General features: G+C 44.3%; 1 protein-coding gene across 5 annotated transcripts in view; it reads right to left on the reverse strand.

Moving 5' to 3' along the window:
* ryr3 (ryanodine receptor 3) overlaps positions 1-15,824 on the reverse strand; it is a 322,306-nt gene that overhangs the window by 31,818 nt on the left and 274,664 nt on the right. For all 5 annotated transcript variants that reach the window (XM_080203146.1, XM_080203145.1, XM_080203144.1 and 2 more), the window contains 8 exons: positions 15,484-15,572; positions 12,942-13,070; positions 11,390-11,494; positions 7,409-7,490; positions 5,538-6,850; positions 5,399-5,448; positions 5,124-5,292; positions 1,033-1,119 (listed from right to left, as the gene is read on the reverse strand). In XM_080203146.1, the coding sequence (XP_080059272.1) occupies positions 1,033-1,119; positions 5,124-5,292; positions 5,399-5,448; positions 5,538-6,850; positions 7,409-7,490; positions 11,390-11,494; positions 12,942-13,070; positions 15,484-15,572 (2,024 nt within the window). The remainder of the gene's footprint in view (positions 1-1,032; positions 1,120-5,123; positions 5,293-5,398; positions 5,449-5,537; positions 6,851-7,408; positions 7,491-11,389; positions 11,495-12,941; positions 13,071-15,483; positions 15,573-15,824) is intronic.

Below are 15,824 nucleotides of genomic sequence, written 5' to 3' on the forward strand. Positions count from 1 at the left end.
AACATTGACTCTATTCTCTCTCCACAGATTCTGTCAGACCTGCTGTTTTGATTGAAGATGGCACTGGAGTGTGGTGGTTTCTTCTGGGCTGTCCGAGCATACCTTCTCATTCTATCTTTCACTCACATTATGACTGTAACAATACATTCTGCACCCTCTCCTTTTCCTCTCTCCTATGTACTCTATGAATGGTATGCTTTGTCTGCATAGCATGCAAGAAATAATATTTTTCACTTTGTACTAATACATATGACAATAATAAATCAAATCAAATATTAAATTGATCTTTCTCTACGCCCTAGCTATGACTGTAACATTACATTCTGCACCCTCTGCTTTCCTTCCCCCCCATGTACTCTATGAACGGTATGTCTTGTACAGCACAAGAAACAATACTTGTCACTGTGTACTAATACATGCGACAACGATAAATCAAATCGCATATTAAGCTGACTTTTCCTCACGCCATAGTGGTAACTCCAACACTATATTCTGCACTCTCTGCTTTGCTTCTCCCCTCTGTAATCTATGAACGGTATACTTTGTCTGTACAACGCGCAAGAAAGAGTACCTTTCACTGTGTTCCAATACATGTAACAATACTAAATCAAATCAAATGCTGAGATTTTCCAGCATTTTCTCTTTTTGTTTCAGCATCCGCTGTAATTTGCTTTTATCTCAAGAGTTATGAGGGGGAAGACAGCAAAGTGCTCTTGAGGTTATAATCAGATGAGTCACGAAGTTACTGAATGGTGGTAGAGCAGGCTCGAGGGGCCTATTCCTGCTCTTCATTCTTGAGTTGCTGTACATTTACCTCACCTTACGCGATTTGTTGATTGGTTTAATCTTCTCTGGCTAGTTGGAAACTAGTTACTTTAGCACCCTTCATATTCTGTTACAGAGAGTAAAGCACTGTTCTTATTTCCGTACTCATTACGAGCTGTTGTTACTTATTGAGAGTGTGTTCGCACGTAATGCAAAATTAAAACAATGCAAGAAACAAAACAAAACTGTTGAGATGATTTCCATTACCTTGTAGAAGAGCAGAATGAAATTGATGGCAAACGCAACAAACAAAGCTAGAAGTCTCAGGTTGTAGAAATTCCTGGCAAGATAATTCTGAAACAAAAAATAATTTGCTCATGATATACCAGTATCTACTCAGAAGCTCAGAACAATTTAACTCAATGTTTTACACACGAATCTTATTTTATCACAAGCTAATAAAACCGTAAAATTCCTAAAGTGCAGGAAAAGGCCATTCGGCCCATCGAGCCTCCACCCAGGCCCTATCCCCTAACCCCACGTATTTAGCCGCTAATCGCCCTGACACTAACAGTCAATTTAGCGCCGCCAATCTACCTAACCCTCATACCTTTGGACACTAAGGGTCAATTTATCATGGCCAATCCAGCTAACCTACGCAACTTTGGAGTGTGGGAGGAAACCAGAGCACCTGAGGGAAACCCACGCAGACACGGGGAGAACGTGCAACCTCCACACAGACAGTGACCCGAGGCTGGAATCGAACCTGGGTCCCTGGCGCTGTGAGGCAGCAGTGCTCACCACTGTGCTAGCGTGCTGCCTGTAACCATTGAAAACCGTTGTTTAGGTACGTGACAATGAACCCGTGTTGAATGTTTGAATGGGTTGACACATAATGGGCAGGATTTTTCTCCCTCTCACAGTGTATTTGACAGTGGCATGGGTGGCACGTCGCTCACTATCGGTGGGATGTTACGGTCTTGCTGTTGTCAACGGTAGATTCACACCCCTCACCGTTGGAAAAGCCACAGCGAGGTGCACCATTGCAGGGGCCGTAAGATCCCGTCAACATGGGTGGCAGCAAGATTTCGGTGAATGATTTCCCAATAAAAACTGTCATATTTACACTCATCTCATTTTACACTTCAGCTATTGAAGAGTTACCATTTGAAGAAGGGGATTCCTAACCGGCTAATAAGATTCGTAAGCAGAATTCGGTCTCAGAGGACAGGAGGTCAGTAAGGAGTTAAATGATTCTTAGACAAGTTAACATGAACAGTTTACACATATGTGAATGCAGTAAATGAATCAGAACAAGTAGTTATAGTTTTTAAACATATGTGCTGATATTTTAAACGTATTTTAAATGCATTGATCACTTTAGCCAAGCAAAGCTACCGAAAGGCACGGTGGTAAATGTCAATAGTTTAAATCCAGAGGTCTGGGAACCAGTTAGTTAGCAGTAGTCTTATCAGGAGGATTCCCATGAGGGAACATACTTTGCAACATTAACGAATAGATGTATTCATTGCCCTGACACAAGGCTAGATATGCCCCTGGATGCATGTTTATTCAACTTGGCAGTGAGCCGGCGAGAACATTCACTTTGACCTTATGGTAGCATCTGCCATTACCAGGCAACAGGGAAATATAGTTGGAGCCAAGCAGGGAGGCAATGTCCAGACTTGTCGGACAAACAAAATATCACCATGTTATTAAGTATCATGTGGTTGGCTGAGGTACTTGACAGAGATTTGTATTGATGCATGATTACTAAATAAAATTGATTTTAAGCTAATGAAAGCCAGAATTATTGATTAGGAAAAAACTATAATTGATCTGTATTTGACTGTGTACATCACATCTTTTGGAGTAGTTCTATAGCTCTACACCTACAGCTACTTAACCCTTTGAGAGTCTCTGGTCAGCTGTATGTATGTTTATTTGTTCTATGTAAAATAAATTTGTTACGTCTTTGCACAGAGATATTAGCTTTGCAAGTTTGGAATGTCTAAGTTAAGATACAATTGGCCACCTTTAAATTTCCCCACAACCCATCATACCCTTGCCTGTTAATTGCCTAGTAGGATAGTGATGATGCCCCATTCTCAATTCAATATAATTTCAGCCCTGGACTGAACTCGTTAATTGAGGTAACAATTACATTATATACAGAAAAAATATTAAATAACTTTGAGTTTTATATGTGCCTTATTAGCCATTATAATATGCCTTTATTGCAGCATAGCAATAGAATGGGAGTGTTTCATATGACCCAGTCTTACTTTCACTTTTGTGATGATGTTGCGCCTTTACGAAATGTATTGGTAGCATGTTCCTTATGACATGTATGTTTAAAATTGAGCCATTTCACATGGTGCCAATTAGTCTGCAAAACATGTAGCTCACATGATAAGCATGCAGGCTAATGATTGATTTTAGCTAGGGATGTGTTTATTTTAATCTGAGCTAACGCAATTTTGCTTCATTGGTTTTCCCCTTGAGGTTTCAGAGTAGGCTTTTGATTAGGTTGATTGACGGAGACAGAGTCACGCATTAATAGGAAGAGCCAAGCTTGCAGGGAAAAACACAGTTTCTCTGTTCTTTTAAAACCGTCAGTTTTTGCTTAGTTCTGAAAGAAACATGACGTCTCTCTCTCTGTCTCTATCTCCTGAAGCGCTCTGAGAACTCTAGAACTGTCAACCTAATTACAAGCACATAAGCCTGTGTGTTGTTAACTGATTTTGAAGAGGGGGTTTGAGTCTGTGAGAGGAAGATTGCTTAAATTGGAACTAATAGAGACAGCTTAGCAGTTAAGAAATGTATCATGTCATATATAAGTATTGTTCATTTGTTAAATATTAAACTGATTCATTTGTTATAGTTAAGCAGTGTTGGTGAATACATTTTATTTTGACAAAAGCTTCCGACTGTGTCAACAGCATCATTCTTGGTGAAATACTACGTCCTCACAGTGCTGCCAAAATAGCAAATAATTGGGATCTAGTCTAACTTCACAATACACCTTGGTGTTTCTGATCTCATATCCTAACAAAACTGGGGCCTCTTTTCTGGGGTCAAAAGCTATAAGACAGTGGGCGTTGAGGCCCTGTCGAAGGTGGAGGCAATTTGGGAAGGGAAGGGAATCCTGTCAGGCTGGAGAAGGATAGGGAAGATAAGGGCTGGGATTTTCTGGTCACGCTCGCCCCGAAGCCAGAAATTCCTGCCCAAAGTCGACGGACCTATCCATGGTCCACCGCTGGCCCGCTCCAATTCCCGTGACAGGCGGGACAGGATAACCCACCCCAAGTTCTTGAAGGAAGTTAAACACAACAGTGAGATTTTTAAACTGGAGGCACCAGGGGACAGGAGCCAAAATACATCAGCATGTGATGGATGAACAGCAGATGGTGTGAGATAGGATACACATAGCAGTGTTTTTCCCTTTGAGCTTAAACTAATGATGGATGGAAGATAGGAAGGTGGTCAAGATATTGAGAAAGCAGGAACCTGGAGACAACAGAAGTTTATCATAGTATTTTTAAAAATTCCTCATCTTATATTACATTCAGCAGCTGTGGGCAAAATCATTTTCAAGCAGTGTTAGATCAATGTTATATCCAAGGAAGTAACACTGTTCATTTAACAATGAAAAATTAGTCAAAATTTCTGACTAAGGGTCATCGAGACTCGAAACGTTAGCTCTATTCTCTCCTCACAGATGCTGTCAGACCTGCTGAGATTTTCATAGAATTCTACAGTCCAGAAGGAGGCCATTTGGCCCATTGAGTCCACGCCAAATACAATCCCACCCAAGCCTATCCCCATAACCCCATGCATTTACCCTAGCTAGTCCCCCTGACACTAAGGGGCAATTTGGCATGGCCAATCCACCTAACCTGCACATCTTTGGAGTGTGGGCGGAAGACGGAGCACCCGGAGGAAACCCATGCAGACGCAGGGAGAACGTGCAGGCTCCGCACAGACAGTGACCCAAGCCGGGAATCGAACCTGGGTCTCTTTCCAGCATTTTCCATCTTTGTTTCTGATTCCAGCATCTGGAGTATTTGGCTTTTCATCGAATCATAGAACCCCGACAGTGCAGAATGAGGCCATTTGGCCCATCGAGTCTGCACCAACCAAAATCCCACTCAGGCCCAATCCTGTAACCCCACATATTTACCCTGCAAATTCCCTGACACTAATGGACAATTTAGCATGGCCAGTCAACCGAAACTGCACATCTTTAGACTGTAGGAGGAAACCCAAGCAGAGACGGGGAGAATGTGCAGACTTTGCACATTATCTGATGTTATATGGTATGTTCTAGGACTGAAGTCCAAATTCTAGCTACGTACCACAGTTTTGGTTTGGTAAATTTCCAGTCCCTCCCAGAAGTTTGCCAAGAACGCCTCAGGCTCTTTCTTCTTCTGTCCACGTCGCCTCTTCTTCCCCCTTTCCTCTGTTCCCTCACTTTCGATTGGTTGTTCCTCTTTGGCTTTGTCCTCCTTCTCACCGTCCTCCGTGCTGCCAGAACAAGAGCACACACCAGGAGTCACACACTTGGCAACAGCTCGCAACGTTAACGGAAAATCTTTGCAGGGGCGTTCACGTGGGGCAAGGGGAAACTTACTCAGCCTTCTCAGCCTCCGTTTTACTTTCCACTTTGCTCTTCAGTTCAACCTTGCAATTGAGGAGAAAGATTGGGCGTGAAAATGGAAATATTTCCCAGACGCAAGTTCTGAAACGTGGAAAGTATTTTTAACACCTACCTCCGCTTTCTTCTGTTGCCTCAGTGCTTTCTCGATGCTCGGAGGGCTCTCTGTCCCTATGATTTCGGAAACGTCACCAAGGCCTCCGTGCATGTCACCCCCTGCTTTGCCTCCTTTCCGTGTACCTGTACCAAATATATCGGGCATTATATCAGCTTCACTTTTCTCACCTTGGACGATCGTCTCGAGCTCTGCCACAATGCTTGCCTCAGGGACTTCTGCTCTCTCCGACTCCGTCACGTCCCCGTGAATTCCGAGCTGTGTCGGGTCGGGCATGCTGGCCAACAGGTCAGTGACTGTGATGTTTTTGGCACCTTCGACCAAGCCACCGCCAAACATGGCACTCCACACAATCTGGAAGAGCCCCTTAACGAGGTTGAAAACGAAGAAGACGAGGCTAATGAACAGAGTCCAGAAGAAGGAGAAAAATGCCATCAGTAACTCCTTGTTCGTCATCCTCTTCACCTTCTTGTATTGCCTTCTGATATTTTTAATTGTGAAGATGCTGAAAAACTTGAGGAGTCTAATTTTGAAATTGTGGCAGGCGGCTGCGAAGGCGCTCGAGGATTCAGGCACCTCTTCGTCCTCCTCCTCTTCAGTCGGGGCGGACTCATCTTCATCATCATCGTCTGCTCGCTCGGCCGAATCGGGCTCGGAGATCTCCGAGGCCAGCTGCATTTCAAATATGGTGTCCTCGCAGAAATTCACAAAGAGTTCCATTTTCTCCGATTCCCCTCCCTCGTTCACCACGTCAAAGATGAACTGCCTTTTGGACTCCTTGACTTGCGGCTTCTCCCACTGCGTCCTGCTCGACTCGCTGATCTCAAAGTAGACCCTCTCGATGCGTTTTGCGCCGCCCATAATCTCAATGCGCCCTAAGTAGGGTTCGAAGTAGGTGAGGACGCTTTGCGCCGGCTGCAGAAGGGTGGTCAGGCGGTTGTCGTTGGGCATGTGCTCAGAGAGGTTGGTCAGCAACACAGCCACGTTAAATCCAATATCCTTGGCTGGTTCATGGAACCTATCAATAAATTCAATATAGTTAAACATATCGTTCTCATCTGCTTCAACGCAAGACAGTAGGAACTCTATTTCTGACTGTGTGTATTTCTTTTGACTCTCTAACGCTTTTTGAAATTCCTTTTTCGACATCATCCCTTTGCCATCAGGGTCGTAGTCCTTGAAAGTATCGGAAGTGGTTATCTCCTTCAATTTGAGGAACATGTCAAAAAACTTCAGGATCATTTCCACATTGCTGGAGGACTCAACCAAGGTGTCCACCATCTGTTTACCTATTGTTCCATTTACGACATTACCTAAGGTTGGAGAGAGAAGGGCACAATAAATTTAGATGGACACAAACACAAAGGCAAGCATTTCAAGGAATCCACAACCATTATCTATAAAATTTCGAAACCAACAAATTCAATTCACAAAGTATCTCCAATCCATAAAACTGATGCAAGTTGTAAGTTTATTGCAACAGAAATGAACGCAATTGTGTGGGGTTTTCTTTCTGGGTGTCGCTCATTTGTCGAACCCGAGTCCCTGGATCTTTGGACTGTGGGAGGAAACCAGAGCAGCTGGAGGGGGGAAAAGGTGCCAACTCCGCACAGACAGGGACCTGAGGCTGGAATTGAACCTGGGTCCCCGGCGTTGAGAGGCAGCAATGCTAACCACTGCGTCACCATGCTCCAGAACTGGACAATATTGCTGTTAAAAGTTAGATGTAAAAGGTAGACAATGTCAATATTGACTATATAAATATACTTTGAGAGGTGGGCTTCTTCACAGCATTTATTTAATACTCTACCATTACTGAAGCAGATGCTAACTAAATCTCTATACAATCACAGCATGCAAGGAATTCTAACCTTCCAGCAGTGACAATAACATCACCACCATGTCTTTCTGAAGATCCAATAACTCCTTCAGCAGCTCAATCTGGCTGGAATCCTAGAAACAAATGTAGACATTTCATTTCATTTACTGATTCATTTTTGTTTGATGATGAAAAAGAAGCAAGCCGACAGCGATTTGCTTAATCTTCCTGATGCGAATTGACACTTGGAAAGGTCGAGGGAGGAGGAAAAAAAAAATCGCTTTGAAGCTAAAATCTATCAAAATATTTCAATATCACTGTGCTTTAACATACATACACACTTAAGCCCTGGATGACGATCACGTTAAATACTATCACTCAGAAAGCCTTCAGCAAGTAGAGTCAAACCAACTCTTGCAAAATATAAACATGACTTCATTCTCTTAGTTATTTATTGATATCAGATCAGGCAGAAAGGAATCGGAATTCTGACCTCCCAGAATCTCTCGCCTCATTATCTTAAAAGTAACTCAATGTTACGTCGACTAATGGAACCCACAGCTCAGAGCAACACAGTGGCACGGTAGTTAGCACTATTGCCTCACAGCGCTAGGGTCCCGGTTCAATTCCCGGCTTGGGTCACTCTCTGTGTGGAGTCTGCACATTCTCCCCATGTCTGCGTGGGTTTCCTCCGGATGCTCTGGTCTCCTCCCACGGTCCGAAAAATGTGCTGGTTAGATGCACTGGCCGTGCTAAATTCTCCCCCAGTCTACCCGAACAGGCGCCAGAGTAACTCCATTGCAATGTTAATATAAGTCTACTTGTCCCAGTGGCACATTGGTTAGGTCTGGTGCTCCACAGGGACCCGGGTTTGATTCCGGCCTCGGGTCACTGTCTGTGTGGAGTCTGCACATTCTCCCCATGGGTTTCCTTCAGGTTCCCTCCCACACTCCAAAGATGTGCAGGTTAGTTGGATTAGCTGTGTTAAATTGACCCTAGTGTCAGGGGGACTAGCTAGGGTAAATGCATGGGGTTATGGGGATAGGGCCTGGGTGGGATTGTGGTTGGCGCAGACTTGATGGGCCAAATGGCCTCCTTCTGCACTGTAGAATTCTATGATTTTACAACAAGCAAAATTCCACACAGACAGTGACCCGAGGTTGGAACTGAACCTGGGTCTCTGACATTGTGAGGCAGCAGTGCTAACCACTGTGCCACCCTGACTTGAGGGAGCTAACTTTCAGTGCCAGGATTTGATCGGCAGCAGCTCACCGATCACTAATCGTGCCGTTGGACAAGACTTATCTTTCTGGGGTGAGTTTGGTTTCTAGCGATTTGCAAATTGCTTCACCTCCACACCATTTGTGAAACTGCAGCGGGCAGTCTGCCCGAACGTCAGCCGAAATCTTCCAGACGCTCACGCGCCACTGCCGCAAGCGGGGACGGAGAATTTGGCGCTCAGCCAAGTCTCTGTTCGCCGTAGCGGGACCGGAGAATCCCGGCTGGGGTGAACGGCTGAATAATTCCACCCTTCATACCTGTGACGCTGCCAGCAGAGCACTGCAGCTCGATCAGCAACCCTTCTGGTTTCTGCGTCTAATCTTGCATTTGTCCCTAGTCTGAGATTGTTATGCCGTTTGTGCAGGAGTCATTGTGCTGAGCATCATTAATCACACCAGTGCTCTGACAGTAAATTTCAGTCCATTAATCACAATATGTAGCCTGTGGCTGGCAATCCATTTTGGTGGTCGGTGTCTGTAAGTGCGCTGGAGCACTCTTACAGACAGGCATGTCCCAGTGAATTACTTCCATTGGTTCCAGTCGGCTAGATTTACCCATAGAGAAATCCTCCTCAATAAAGCAAAAACTTCAAGCTTTGCAGGTAAAAAATTAAAGGTTACATGAACAACTTTCTTGCTGATATTTCGCAATAAATCAAATTGCTGCGTGGGATATTTCATCTACAATGGCAAGCTATGCACTCCATTCCATAAATAATGGGAGATGATGGCCTAGTGGTATTATTAACTATATTACTAGACTATTAATCCAGAAACAGTCCTGGGGGACTCGGGTTCGAATCCCGCCACAGCTGATTTAAATTCAGCAAGAAATATCTGGGAATTAAGAATCTACTGATGACTATCCATTGTCAAATTATTGGAAAAACCCATCTGATTCACTAATGTCTCTTAGGGAAGGAGATCTGCTGTCCTTACTTGGTCTGGCCTACATGTAACTCCAGTGCCACAGCAATGTTGTTGACTCTCAACTGCCCTCCAAGGGCAACGAGGGAAGGCAATAAATGCTGGCCAGCCAGCGATGCCCATGGCCCACAAATGAATGAAAAAATATACAAGGAGAGGTGACCTGGCTCATCAAAGCAGCATCTGCATCTCATTCACATAGACTATAATGACTTCAATGAGGCCATGGGGTTGGCTTCTTGGACTATTCACTCCCGGAGTGAGCTCATTATCACCTGCCCTTGGAGTCTTGGCTGTATATATAAATGGGGGCATCAGGTCTCCTTGAACTCAGGGTACTGACACAGAACCTGTAACAATCTATCAACTAAAGTTTATTTATTTATTAGTCATAAGTAAGGCTTACTGCAGTGAAGTTACTATGAAATTGCCACTTTGGCGCCTGTTCGCATCAATGCGCCTAACCAGCACGTCTTTCAGACTGTGGGAGGAAACTGGAGCACGCGGAGGAAACCCATGCAGACACAGAGCGAATGTGCAAACTCCACACAGACAGTGACTCAAGCCAGGAGTCAAACCCGGGTCCCCAGTGCTGTGGGGCAGTACTGCCAATCACTATGCCACTGTGCCACCCTCTATAGTAGAATTTGGAAATATAAGGGAATCTGGTGAAGGGACATTGACATCTGCCGACTTATTTCATAAGGTTAAACAGAAATACTCCCAGTGTAAAAAAAAATAGATGTTGAGGTTGACAATGGGAACAGCAGGGGCAGTGCTGTATATGTGCTGGGCCATGGTACATTCACAGGAAATTGAGGTGTTAAACATAGCAAATTCCACACCATTTCCCCCTCAAAAAAATAACACTGTGCAAACATCTTACTGAAGCATCTGTGTCATTGCTGCATTTAGGATTGTTGCTGCCAATGAAAACCAAATACTTGGATTACAGCGAGTTGCCAACATCATTACTAATGGTCTCTTCTTGACCTTAGAGGTTGGGACCTCATCTGGCCACAGCAACCAGGAAGGATCTAGGCTTCATTTCTGACTCTTGAATTCGGTGATATTTTTTGCTGGCTCTTTTATACCTTGGATAGGCAATGGCCGAGTAATATTATTAGACTGTTGATCCAGAAACTCAGCTGATGTTCTGGGGGGACCCAGGTTCGAATCCCAATACGGCAGATGGCGGAATTCGAATGCAATAAAAAAAAGTCTGGAATTAAAAGGTGACCGTGAAACCATTGTTGGAAAAACCCATCTGGTTCACTAATATGAAGGAAATCTGCCGTCCTTACCCTGGTCTGGCCTGCATGTGACTCCAGAGACACAGCAACGTGGTTGACTCTCAACTGCCCTCCAAGGGCAACTAGGGATGGGCAATAAATGCCCATCCAGCCAGTGACGCCCGTGTCCCATGAATTAATTAAAAAAAATCCATATCTGCTTACTTTAGATTCTCTGAAACCATATTGCGGCAGGGATCACTTTTGCATTTTATACTGAACTGAAAAGGTTATTAATGGCAATACCACTGTCCACAAGAGCACTCAGTCGCAGAATAGCCCCCAGCACTCATTAGCATCTAACCATTTTCAGTTTTTTTTCCCAAACAAGATCATGGGGTTTAGTTCAGGACAGTTCAGCTTCATCTTCCAATTATCCGACAGATAGCATCAGGACCAGGGAACCTCACGCACGCTAAACTCTTAATGAAGGGGAGCCCCTGGGGCCTATAAACAATGTCGGCCTATTTTATTTGAAGCGACAGCATTAGAGCGGAAGCCTGCGGTTTGTCAGCAATTTAACGAGGGACGTACCTGAGAAAGCTTCATTTGCATATTAGCGAAAACATGAAGGAAGCCCACCACAGCGTCCCAGAGCCTGCTGTGGGCAAGGCTTTGTTGGTTGCCAATGCAGGGGCCCTAAAATCAGACAGATCGATTTCAGAATATGACAGAACTTAAAGGCAATTTGTGTGTTTTAGTTCATCGTTAATTACATTGCACACGGTGAACTGCCAGGTACAAACATATATTTTGAAAATCAAAGGAGTGCATTAAATACGTCAAAATGAGGACACAGGAATAGTCCAAGCAGCTCCATGTTAACATTAACCAGATATTTCTTATCATATTTACCAATATTTCCCCATACCCACAACTCATTTTCCTTCATCTCGCTATTCAATCTAAACTTGAATATCTCTATTATAGAATCATAGAGTAGAAGAGGCCATTTGGCCCATCAGGTCTGCACCGACTCTCTAACAGAGGGCGTGCTTGCCCCAAAGCTGGAAAATCCCACCTGATTTCAACAGATCTTTGGTCCGTTCCCCACCCACTACTATTCCCGTGGTGGGCAGGAGGGAAAAACTCTGCTCAGAGTGTCTTATCCGGGCCCCCTTCCCACCCTTTCCCTGTAACCCTGCACATTTTTATCTATCTCAGCCACTAAAGCTGAGAGTGATGGTCCACAGCAATGCAGCTCCCAGAACTACAGGAATAGTCAGTTGCAAGAAGACCGAGGTTCATCCAGTTCACCCTTTACCATTCCGATATTGTCACATGATACAAGAATAGGTAAGGTAAAGTCGCCATAGTCCCAGATGACTGTGACTGAACACGAGGATCACCACTCCTCAGGCAAGGGGCAAGGTGGAGCCTTCATGAATACTCTTAGCCAATACGGGAATTGAACCCATGCTGTTGGCATCGCTCTGCATCACAAACCAATTGTCCAGCCAACTGAACTAAACCATAAGACCACAAGCTGTAGGAGCAGAATTAGGCCATTCAGCTCACTGAGTTTGCTCCGCTATTCAATCATGGCTGATATGATTGTCATCCTCATTCTCCTGCCTTTCCCCTATCCCTTGATCCCCTTTAAGAGTGTATCTTAAATACACTCAATGATCTGGCCTCCACAGCCTTCTGTGGCAAAGAATTCCACAGATTCACCACCCTCTGGCTGTAGAAATTCATCCTCATCTCATCTCGGGACAATGTAGCCCGTGATGTCTTCCTGCAGTACTGGCAGTGACCAGAGTGTCGAGTGGCACTGCCAGTCCTGGAAAGCTCCTGGTCTCTCATTTGTTAAGCCTGGGAGGCATTGACCAAGGAGGTAGATATATTTCTGATAAAATAGGAGATTAAAGGGACATGGGGAACAGGTGGGGAGGTGGATTTGAGACCAGGGAGAGATCAGCCATGATCTGATTGAATGGCAGAGCCCAAGGGGATGAATTTGCCAACTTCTGCTCCTAATTCTGATGTAAGGCACCCGGTTAAATTCAGCCCGTGGAATTAATCTGATGCATAATGAGTCTGTTTTTTACTGTACAGGCTACACGTAAGGAAGCTGTAGTCTCACCTGAATATACTCAGTGAGTGAGTTGAAGATTTGTTTGGCCACGGCTAATGCTTTGGAGAAGTTCCGCTGGCCTTGTCCATCCATGACATCCTTTCCAGAGTAATACCAATAGAAATCACTGATTGACTCCTGGATTTTAACACAATGGTGGACGTTAATATTTCAGGTCGATTACACATGAGCAGAAAGTGGAAAGGGTTGGAATAAGATGCTGAATATTCTGACTGTTCCTATTACTGTCCCTATCGGTTCTGTTACCAGCTCATGTTCCCAAAACTGTTTGCGAAACATCAAAAATATCTGTTGACATATCCTAAAAATCCCACTTCTCAATTCTAAACACAGACCAGTCACAAGAATAGGTGGCAAAGGTATCCATTCCTGTCTTCCAGGTAGGAAAACATCTGAATGAACCATAAATTCCTAATCATCAGGGTGGCACAGTGGTTAGCACCGCTGCCTCACAGCGCCAGGGACCCGGGTTCAATTCCCAGCTTGGTTCACTGTCTGGTTGGTGTCTGTACATTCTCCCCGTGTCTGCATGGGTTCCCACTGGTTTCCTCCTGCAGTCTGAAAGACGTGCTGGTTAGGTGCATTGGCCATGCTAAATTCTCCCCCACTGTACCCGAACAAGGGACGGCGGGTGGCAACTAGGGGATTTTCACAATAACTTCATTGCAGTGTTAATGTGAACCTACTTGCGACATTCATAAGTTTTAATCATGCAACCCATTTTCGACTGTAGTTCTGCACAATGAGCTATAGAAGGCTGTAAAATATCTTGAAATGGGTAAAATCTTTTCCTACTTGATTTTAATCTTGAATAGTTACTAGCACCCTGTAATACTGAGGTCCACAATATTGTTACTGGAGTTTACTGTAAGTATGGTGAAGGCCACCTGTCTAATGACCAGTTTGAAAGGTATCTGTTCATTAGTTGTAGACAGCAAATGAAGAGAATGAAAAAGTTCATTTCAAGAGTTCAGAATTTCCGAGGAGCCACATTTAATTATTTTTTAGTCGGCGGTAGAGAAGTTCAGTTTTTAAAGTTTGAAGTTTATTTATTAGTGTCACAAGTAGACTTACGTTAACACTGCAATGAAATTACTGTGAAAATCCTCTAGTCACCATAGTCCTGTGCCTGTTTGGGTACACTGAGGGAGAATTTAGTGTGGCCGATGCACCTAATCAGTAAACCTTCGTTCTGTGGGAAGAAGCACATGCAGACATGGGGAGAATGTACAGACTCCCCATAGACAGTGACCCAAGCCAGGAATCGAACCCAGGTCCCTGGCACTGTGAGGCAGCAGTGCTAACCACTGTGCCACCCCAATTCAGTAATGCGGAAAAAAAACCCACTGATCAGGATCAGAAACCCCTCATTCTAACCCTGATTAGATAGAATAATACCAACTTGCCTTCCTGCAATTTTTGGGGGCAATCTTCTGATGGAGAATCTGCAGAATTCACTGAGCCCAGGGAACCTCAGTGACATCAGAAAACAATTCTACACAGAAACCCACACCCCCAGCACTCGCTGCGGTATTCTGTCGGTACAGTTCAAATGTCCCAAAACTTCTTTGAAAACTTGCAGAGTGAAGGTAAAGTGGGCGAGGGAGTGAAATGGTTAAGTGGGTAAGGTGGGGAGGGGGTAGGGCGTGTAAGGTAATCGGATAAGGGGTAGGGTGGAAGATGCTGGGGTCATGTCAGATCAGAGGGGAGTCAAGGTCAGTAAGAGTTGGGTATTGGGAGATAGTCAAGTTGGATCAAGAGATGAGTTAGGTGACTGGGGGAGTCAGCTGGTAGGGGTTAGTAAGATCATGTTGGGGTATGCTGGGGGAGTTGAAGGGTAATGGGGAATCAGACATTGGGGACTAGTCAGGTCAGGTTGGGGATGAGGGGAGGAGGTTTGTCGAGTCAGTTGTACAGTTACCCAGGTGTTTAATTTGTGTTTTAGTCTGTCTAACATTTCTGGGTAATTATCTAGTTGGGAAAGTGGGAACTGTCCAAAGCCCTGGGCGGGATTTTCTGGCTGTGCTCACCCCTAGACTGGAAATTCCTGCCTGTGGTCAATGGACCATTGCATGATCCGCCCCACCTGCTACGATTCCCAGGTCAGGTGGGACAGGAAAATTCCGCCCTCTGACTCTAACAGAGAGCTGGAGACTCCGGACGATCCTGGGGAGCTGGGCAATTGCCCTTCATGAATTTAAACCTCTCGGGCATTTCCCACAGAATCACTGCATCGGGACTTCCAAGGGTTTGCATCATGTACCTTGGGGGATGCATCTGGTCTTCAACTATCTGGAGATCAGAAGATCTCGAACATTGTCAAAGCTTTTCAGAGTCAAGCTGCCAACCAATCAGCACGCTTTTCACATGCAGGACAAATTATTGCTCCCTTTAAAATTTAGCATTCTTGCATCTGTCCTGATGAGTGCAAAATGAAAAGCTTCGACAAGATGACTCTTTTTTCAATAATACACAAATTAACAATTTTGTTCTGAATTTCACAAAACCTTATCGCATATCTTGGCTTTACCTGGAGGCGCAGAAGGTAGTCAACAGTGCTGATAATAATATTCACTGTTGTTGTGTTTCCTGTCTGTGTTCTTAGGTAATTTTGGAAATCTACAATTTAAAAGAAAAATCTTTAAAACATCAGGGAGTACATAATCAGACTGTAAAATATGATATGGAAGAGCTTGTGTCCAAACACATCTTTGAAGTAAATTACAAAAGCATGATTATTAAGAATTAATTTTCACAAGAAGGCTTATGCCCTTTGATATAACTCCTCATAGGCCATTGCCCCTTCACCAGAATCCCTTTATTTACAAACTTAACTCCACTCAAAGAATCATAGAATCCCTACAGTGCAGA

Source organism: Carcharhinus amblyrhynchos, chromosome 14 (assembly GCF_965287045.1).
Source record: "Carcharhinus amblyrhynchos chromosome 14, sCarAmb.v2.hapA, whole genome shotgun sequence".
Lineage (NCBI taxonomy): Eukaryota > Metazoa > Chordata > Chondrichthyes > Carcharhiniformes > Carcharhinidae > Carcharhinus > Carcharhinus amblyrhynchos.